This window comes from Myotis brandtii, unplaced genomic scaffold, assembly GCF_000412655.1.
Source record: "Myotis brandtii unplaced genomic scaffold, ASM41265v1 scaffold504, whole genome shotgun sequence".
NCBI classification, from domain to species: Eukaryota; Metazoa; Chordata; class Mammalia; order Chiroptera; family Vespertilionidae; genus Myotis; species Myotis brandtii.
The window spans coordinates 3,908,547-3,917,986 of NW_005369217.1; the positions used below are offsets into that span (position 1 = coordinate 3,908,547).

At 38.3% G+C, this 9,440-nt stretch overlaps 1 protein-coding gene across 2 annotated transcripts in view; it reads left to right on the forward strand.

The window, feature by feature from the left end:
* UBE2N (ubiquitin-conjugating enzyme E2N) overlaps window positions 1-9,440 on the forward strand; it is a 21,795-nt gene that overhangs the window by 9,877 nt on the left and 2,478 nt on the right. The window contains exon 1 of one of the 2 annotated variants that reach the window (XM_014548350.1): window positions 107-142. The exons of the other annotated variant lie outside the window; for it this stretch is intronic. Within the exon in view, the coding sequence (XP_014403836.1) occupies window positions 122-142 (21 nt within the window). The 5' untranslated portion in view covers window positions 107-121. Of the gene's footprint in view, window positions 1-106; window positions 143-9,440 lie in introns of those variants that run through there. 2 annotated transcript variants of the gene reach the window in all.

The following is a 9,440-nucleotide window of genomic DNA, read 5'->3' on the forward strand; positions in this document are numbered from 1 at the left end:
ACAAAGTTAGCTCAGAAAATGCCACCAGTTTATGAGGATGATCTCACATATATAGACAGTGACTCGGAAGACAGCAGTGATACAATAGAAGTTGAAGAATTTGATAGATCTGGAACTAATAATGATAAATAAGAGAGCAGTGGTATGTAAACATTATCTGCAGTAATTACTAAATAAAAATGTGTTCTGTTTTATGTTTAAAATACTGATTTCTTAATTTTGGGTTAGAAAAGTGGGGGGCATCATACATGGAAAAATATGGTACTTTAAATTCTCACATTCTTGCTCGGCATGTGGCTCAGTGGTTGAGCATTGACCTATGAACCAGGAGATTAGGGTTTGATTCCCAGTCAGGGCACATGCCTGGGTTGTGGGCTCAATTCCCAGTAGGGGGCATGCAGGAGGCAACTGATCTGATGTTTCTCTCCCTTCCTCTCTCTGAAATCAATAAAAACATTTTTTTTAAAGAGCAGAATTTTTTCTATTTCACTTAATAAGACCGTATACTTATTCAGTTGCAGTCTCAAAAGGGGAAGGATGATATTGTGACTTAAATAAATTGACCTCTTTCATAAAGCACTTAATTGTGATTATGAAGGACTGAAAATAGCCCTTCCTTAACTTCTATGCTGTTACTGTCCTGCCAGACATTTGACATTTATTGTCTTTTTGTTAACTGTCTTTCTATATCCCATTGAGATTAGGAAAAACAAGCTCTGAAGCCAGACTGAATAGAGCCCAATAGCCTAGATTTCAATCTTGGCTCTGCCATTTGCTAACTTTGGTTATACTCTTAAGTGGCCACTCTTACTTCTTTTCCTCATTTGTAAAATGGATATGAGGAATAAAGAGTTAATGATACATGTAGAGCACTTACGTCAGTGTTTGGCACTGTTAGTTTTTATTGTTACTTGGACTTCTATTTATTTTTTTGCATATCTGGGAATAGTTCTTGATAATTGCATAGAATCCCTGACTTAAAGGAATTTACAGACTAATGCTGGGAAGGGAAGGAAAAGAAACAGAGTACAATATAACCTGATGTATTCAGTAGGGCAGAATAATTGGGGGGTGGGAGGGGAAAGGGGGAGAGACAAAGAAATCAAGGAATTCAGCCTAACAGTTTCCTTGTTATAAAGGCACAGTTTGTTAGTAGTAGGATTTTCAGATTTTTGTCCATTGTGGGTCATTGGAATAATCTTAAATGCCATTCCTGGGTTAGAAGTGAACCAACTAACACAGCAGATATATAGTAATCCTTCTCATCAGCTCTGTGTGGTACCTAAGCATGCATGCATTTACTCATTGAACAAACATTTATAGCACTTACCACCACCATATGCTGCTGGAGTTGCCATCTTCAAATAGTTTAGGGTCTGACAAATAAACCAACAATTATTGTGATAGTTTTAGGAGTTGTGGTAATGCACAGTAAACTGGAAGTACAGGGTAGACAGTTCAGGTCTGAGAAACAATTTGGTTAGATACTTAGCCTTTTGGAGTCCCTCTCTGACTTCCAAGTCTCCGTTCTTTTCACTGAACTTCACAGGAGCATTGATCTGGTTTTGGGGTGAGGGGGTAAATTAGAACATAGAGGTTTCTAGCCCATGTTGTCCTATCCTGTCTCTTGGAATTCAGGATACTTTCCTGTTCAAGTTAGTGAATTAGGGTAAAATAACTTGTATGAGTGTCAGTTTTTTCATTTGCAAAGGAAATGGGGTTGAAATAAGTAGATGTTGTCTTATGTCCACTAGGGGGTAGTGTGGACTATAAAAATTAAAATTATTTCTCAACTCTTACACTTTAATTTTATCATGAGGTTGCCTTGTTTTAGTTAATTTTTGTCCAAGCATTTTTCGAATTGCTACAAATATTTTCAGATACAGTCTTGTGACTATAACAAACAAAAACAAATATACTAATCTCTGTTATAGTGATTCAGATGTGCTGACATTACTTTTTGTATAGAATTTTTTTGAGGAGAAAATAGTGATCATTTAAAGTTTTTCTAACAAATTTTTCTCACTATATAAGCTAAATTCTTCTTAATGACCTCTAAGTAACTTCATTATAACAGGATTGTTTTGTGTTTTAACTGTCCTATAACCATATAAGCCCCATGTGGTTATTGAGCAGTTGAAATGTGGCTAGTTCGAATTGAAGTGCTGTAAGTATAAATTACACACTGTATTTTGAATGCTTATATTGATTACATGTTGAAATGATACTATTTTGAATTACCTATTTCTTTTTACTTTTTAATGTGACTTAGAAAATTTAAAATATGTAGCTTGCATTGTATTTTTGTTGGATAACACTGCTATAGAGGAAAGTATTCATCAACCATTTCTGTCATGGTGTACCTCTAGCTGGCCTTATGACTTACTAGAGGCCCAGTGCGCAAAATTGCGCGAGACCCAGATCCGCCGTGCTGGTGGGACCCCAGACCTGCCCTGAGTGAGCCACGGGCCCTGCCTCCACAGCGCCACCGGCCCCATGCAAGCCCTGAGTCCCGGACCGCGAGAGGTGCTCCATGCACCTCCTGGTGACCGGTTGTTCGGTCATTACACCGTTACAGCGTCACGACCACAGGCCTTTTATGATATAGATAAATAAGTAGTATAGTTAGGAAATCGAGGACAACTTTGGTTCTCTTTCTAATCCCAACCAGAATACATACAGTCAGTTCTATAATGAGACATATGTGTTCCTAAAATTCATTGTGTTAAGCAAAATTGTGTTATAAAAAAAATGTTAGGGGTACTCAAAAATGTTGTTGGTAACATTTAGAAAATGCCCACTCACATATACAGGGTGAACTTCTAGATACTTTCAAGTAGTTTACAGTTGTATATATAATGAAAATTTGACTTTTGCCTTATTTGTAAAGGAGCCCCTGTTTGTTAATATTTTAGAATCACTTAAAAGATGTAGTCACAGAGGTTGGAGTAGACAGAGTAGGTATCATTGAGGCATCTCTCAATTTTGACTTATTTTTATGATAAAATTAATAATTATTTATTGAGTCAGCTCTTGGGTGAGATGAACTAAAAGATGTACAATTGGCATTATCAGTCATATATTGCAGTTTAGCTTCAGAGAATATTTTTTATTTTACTTTCATTTTTGTTGACAGTATTATAGATGTCACCATCTCTCCCCCCTCCCCCCAACCCCTACCCCTTTGCCCACCTCCACCCAGCTCCTGCCCCCCTTTCCCTCTGGCCTTCACCACACACTGTTGTCCATGTCTGTGGATTATGCATATATGTTCTTTGGCTAATCCCTTCACCCTTTTTTTCAGAGAATATTTTAAATGGAGAACAACTTAATTGCTATACAGATATGTGATGGGTATATATAGATAGTTATAAACTGGACCAGCTTTTCTTATACAAAATTACCATTCTTTCTAAGACTGGTAATTGTTTACCTAAAATGTCACTGTACTTAATTCAATCATTACCTTACAAAATGTATGAGAAATCTATCTCTCACAGGTCTGGATGCTGGGAGTCTGAGATCATGGTGCTGCCATGGTTGGAGGAAGGCCCTCTTCTGGGTCGCAGATTTTTCATTGTATCCTCATGTGGCAGCAAGGGCCACCAATTGTTAATGAACTTTAAAATGGGAAAAGTTACGCCCTGGCTGGTTTGGCTCAGTGGATAGAGCTTCGGCCTGCGGACTGGAGGGTCCCGAGTTCGATTCCAGTTAAGGGCACGTGCTTGGGTTGTGGGCTTGATCCCCAGTAGGGGGCGTGCTGGAGGCAGCCAATCAATGATCCCCTCTCATCATTGGTGTTTCTAGCTCACTCTCCCTCGCCCTTCTCTGAAATCAATAAAATATTTAAAAAAAATAAAATGGGAAAAGTTACTAGTTAATAGGGTTTAGTTGACAAGTGTTGTAGTGTACTATAGTATAATTCTGAGACTTGCTTTTCCAGTCACAATAAATCTGTTGATAATCAGATCAGTTTGATATTTCTTTTTAAAGTATTTGCAGCATGAACTGTTGTATACATTCTGTGAGATGAGACAGTTACCTAGAGACTTAATCTTGTTGCCACTTAAATCCATACTCTATGTACTTCCTTTTCTACTTCTTTTTTAAAAAATATATTTTTTATTTCAGAGAGAAAGGGAGAGGAAGAGAAACATCAATGATGAGAGAGAATCATTGATCAGCTGCCTCCTACAAGCTCCCTAGTACGATTGTCATGTGCCCACACCAGGAATTGAACTGTGACCTCCTGATTCATAGGTTGACACTCAACCACTAAGCCACACTGGCTGGGCAGCTTTTCTACTTCTTAGTAATAAATTTCCTTTTTTTTAAACTAGACAAACTTAGTTTGATTTTTTCCCAAATCCATTATATATATATAGATTTTTTACAGAGAGGAAGGGAGAGAGATAGAGAGTTAGAAACATCGATCAGCTGCCTCCTGCAACACCCCCTACTGGGGATGTGCCCACAACCAAGGTACATGCCTTTGACCGGAATCGAACCGGGGACCCTTGAGTCTGCAGGCTGACGCTCTATCCACTGAGCCAAACCAGTTAGGGCAGTAATAAATTTCCTTAACATAGCTGACAGTGCTTTCTGCTGCATGACTTATGCTCGGTTATACTGGGATTCAGTTTTAGGATTGCTTTTAAACAAGTAGGATTACAAAATGCAACTAAGGGTTATTCTGTTTTCATTAAAACACATGCGTTACTTAATAAATCTTGAAATTAATTGATAAATTGTGTTTTGTTCTTAACCTACATTCCTTTTTAGTTGGTTATATAAGATTATGGCCTTATGATCCATTTGTCAAGTCATTTACAATGTTACTTCATTTGATCTTCATAGCAACTCTGCATGAGCAGTAATGTTAACTGTATAGATGAAGCTGAGACTCTGAGAAATGTAAATTACTTGCTCAAAAATATAGTTAAGTAAACAATCCAGTTAGGAATTTGAACTTGTTACTTCTAGACTTGAAGAAATCATACTGTATTTCACTGTCTTTCTACCAAAGAGAAGTATAAAACTAGAAGGTGTTCTACAGTTAACCTTGTGTTGAATAGTAGCAGGAAGGTTTTATTTCCTACCTAGTTTTTGCCTTTTTAGGGGAGGCAAATCAACACCAACTTCTGTGGGTGAGACTTGTCCATTTGGTTTGGATTTTATTCTTTTTCCCTCCTATAATTTATGCTGTGGGTTATTTGACTACAATGCCATTTAGTCAAGTAATTATGCACCTCTTTATTGTATCAAAGTCCATTAGAACTTGAGAGCATATCAAACTATTTCAAAAAGTCTTCCATACCTAAAAGCTTATTCTAGAATGCATTCCAGTTAAATCTTAACATTTGATCAGGCCACGTGAAATGTTTAATATATACATTTTTTTAGGAAGACCATCTGATTTTGAGGGTGAACTGAAGATGAAATGATTGCTGTATCTATCTCACTGACAGTGTACTAAGAGTGATGTTGAAGCTATTTTGGGGTATGATCTTGGAGGCCCTTCTGGCAGCTTTTTATAGCTTTGAACAGAGCTGCTACTATTTTGTGTAATCAGGGAGTGGTGTTTTGGGGCTCTTGGAACTCAGCTTTATCTTTTTCCCAGTTTTACTCTTTTATGATGTTCTAAAAATATGAAGACCTGGGGCAAAACAAAAGGATAGAAGTGAGAGGTCAAAATAAAAGGAATTTTAGCATCCAGTTAAAAAGACTGGCCTCTTTTGTTCTAGCTACATATTGGAGGACTTCCCAAGATGGGAGAGGCTTCATTATTGCTTCTTGAGATTTTTAGTGCTCTAAAAAATGTTTTACTGTAAACCTAAAGAACATTTTCCTGAATGTGGTTTACAGTATTTTAGCTGTCATTTACCCTTGCATTGCCACAATTAAAACAAAATCTAGTCTTGAATTAAAGTACTAAAGGTATTACTTTAAATGGCTATGGCTTTAACACATTCGAGGAAGGAGTTGTTAACGTAAAAAAACCATTGAAACCTGTAAAGAATTTTTTGTGAGTTTATTTGAGCCAAACTGTCGACATATGCCGGGAAACAGAACCTTAACGAATTGAGATAGTGCTCCAGAGAATGGCGGGGGTACATTTGTATTTATACATTTGCAATCAAAGGAGGGACATAGGTGGGTTACATGAAATTCATTGGTGATAGATTAAGGAGGAGGAATAAAGCAAAGCAGGGAAACCCCTGGGATTAGATAAAAAGTAAAATGATGGACACATACTTAGGTGGGTGCAGGATCAATTAACATGATAATGAAGGAATTTGTAGTATCTGTCCTGGCGCCCAGCAAATTTGGTTGTGCCCCAGGGGCCCCAGAAAAAGGGAAGTTACAAGTTACCCAGACATTTCAAGGGTATGTTATTTTAGAGGCAAAAAGGCAAATGGGCTCAGTAAGGATCAAAGTTGATCTTGTCAGTGAAGATACTGGCCTAGGACATAACTGCCCACCATAACTGCTTTTAGTTAAAGTTTAATTTCAGACCATCCTTTGTGGTTACTTTAGGTCTCTGAGTTTGCAAGACTGCCATGCAGGCCTTCCCTGAGCTTGTCAGGTCAGCATGTGGCCCCTTTCGTCCACAGAGTTGATTTTATATATGCATCTTGTGACTTTCAATATATGACTGCTGACATTTTTTTTAATAGTATATGAACTATAGGCTGTAGAATCAAATGGTATAAGGTGTATAATTTTTTTTAAAGCAAAAGCAGTATAAATATAGTGTTCACATTCATTTTTTTATACCTAAAAGCATAGATTTAGTAGTGTTCTAAATGTTTATTACTACACTTTGCCTGTTCAAAATGTTGACAATCTATTACTAATATATATATAATGCACATACTATTGTCAGTTTGTATATTGAATATTAACACTTTTCTGGGTAGAAATAAATTGTAAATAGACGTTGGATTATTTCTTCCCACACCTGAAGTTATCCTTTTGTTTTCTTCCTATGAAGTGTACATCCTGTTGTGAATAACACTGCTTTAATGTTAAAGATGAAATTCTTGCCCGGCCGGCGGCGTGGCTCAGTGGTTGAGTGTTAACCTGTGAATCAGGTCATGGTTTGATACCTGGTCAGGGCACATGCCTGGTTTGCGGGCTTGTTCCCCAGTGGGAGGCATGCAGGAGGTAGCCGATCAGTGATTCTCTCTCATCATTGATGTTTCTATCTGTCCCTCTCCCTTCCTCTCTGAAATAAAAATATATTTTAAAAAGAAGATGAGCCCTAACCGGTTTGGCTCAGTGGATAGAGCGTCGGTCTGCGGACTGAAGGGTCCCAGGTTCGATTCCGGTCAAGGGCATGTACCTTGGTTGCGGGCACATCCCCAGTCGGGGGTGTGCAGGAGGCAGCTAATTGATGTTTCTAACTTATAAAAATAAAAAGAAGATGAAATTCTGAGTTTATTCCTTTTTTAAAATAATATCAAATAGATCCACAATTCAAGTATTTATTGTACATCTATGGTTATAGGCACTCTTTCAAATGCTGAGGAATAAAGCAGTAAATAAACCATGCAAATCTCTCCTTTTATGGCACTTTCATTCTGATTTAAATGATATATATGTAAAATGTTAGTAGTGCTGAGGAGATAAAGTAGGGGAGCAAGGATAGGGAGGATTTAGGATAGGGTAATATGGGGGTTTTGTAGCTTCAATCATGGAGGTTTTACTGAGAAAACACTTTAGAAGCTGAGGAAGTAAGCCATATATTAGTAGAAATTTGGAAAGAAGAGCAAATGCAAAGCCCCTGAGGGAGGAGTGTGCCTAGCAGGATGAAGAACTACAAAGAAGCTAGTCTGGCTGGAACAAAGCAGGTGAGGTTGCTGGTAAGGTGTGGAAAGCATAGCTGAAGATGAGTGAAAGGTTCATTTAAAGCCTCTTGGGGGAGGGGGTGTATTATAAGGACTTTGGGTAGATTTCAAAGTTCAAGCTAACAAAATTTGTTGATCAGGTTAAATGTGTGGGGTATGAAGGAAAAGGTGGATCAGTTGGAATGATGGGTCTGTGGTTAACTGACATGAGGAAGGCTTTGCGAGTAGGAACAGGTTGAAGGTGAGTCATGCTAAGTTTGGGATGCTTATTAGACATTCAAAAGGAGCTGTCAAGCAGGCGGTTATGGATAGAAGAGGCAAGATCAGGGGAGAGATCTGTGCTGGATATGATTTTGGAGAAACTTCAAATACAGAGTGTATTTAGAATAAATTGATTGTGCTAGATGAGATCACTACGGAAATGTATAGGCAGGGAAGAAGCCCTGGGATAGAGCCCTGGCGCACTTCAGCTTTAGGGTGTTGGGGCGATTAGGGAGGAATCAGCTAGGAGGTTGCTGCCAGACAAATCTGCAAAGAGAGCCCAAAGAGTGTGGCTACAGGAAGCTAGATAAAGCCTTGCGACGAGGCCTAGCCAGCTGGGTAAGATGTTATATTTAGGTCAAGAAAAATGAAGATTAAAACACTGGTCATTTGATTTAACCATGGGGAATCATTGGTGACTTTAATAAGCAGGTTAGTGGCTAAGCCTGATTAGAGAATTGTGTTCAAGATAGGAGGGAAGAGATTGGAAACGAGCGGGTATAGGTAACTTAAAACAGGAGCAAAGTTATGAGGCAGTAGCTGGTAGGGAGTCAAAGTCAGATTCTTCTCTTATTGGGAGAAATTACAGCAAGTTTGTACAGTTTAGAGAAAGACCCACTAAAAGGGGAAAAACATGATTGAGGAGAGGAAAGAGATGCTAGAGCAATGTCTTTGAGTAGGTGAGGAGGAGTTAAGATCTAGTTCTTAAGAGGAAAGGTTGGCCTTAGCCCAGAGTGATAGCCATTTCATCCATAGTGACAGGAGAAAAGGCAGAGCACAGATTTAGGGAGGTGTACAAATGCTACAGTGGAGACTTCAGGAAGTTTTGGTTTTCTCATGACATATTGAAAGCAGAGTCATCAGCCAAAAGTGAGGATGGAGAAGGAGATGTCAGAGGTTTGGAGGAGGAGGAAGAATGTTACAGTTTTTTCAGAGGGAGAAAGATGGAAAAGAAAACTAATATGATAGTTGAGGACCAGTAAGGGTCCCTTTAAGTTTCATCAATCTTAGAGACTTAATTGGCATGGTTGTATGTTATATTTCTCTAGACCTGATTAGGAGGGGAGATTTTCAGTGGCTTTAAAACTAATTTTACTTTTTAAACAACTTAGTTTTGGTAGAGTTTTATTTTATTTATTTATTTATTTTTTTAAACTTTTTAAAAATATATTTTTATTGATTTCTGAGAAGAAGGAAGAGGGAGAGAGAGATAGAAACATCCATGATGAGAGAGAATCATTGATTGGCTGCCTCCTGCAAGTCCCCCACTGGGGATCGAGCCCACAACCCGGGCATATGCCCTTGACCGGAATCGAACCTGGGACCTTT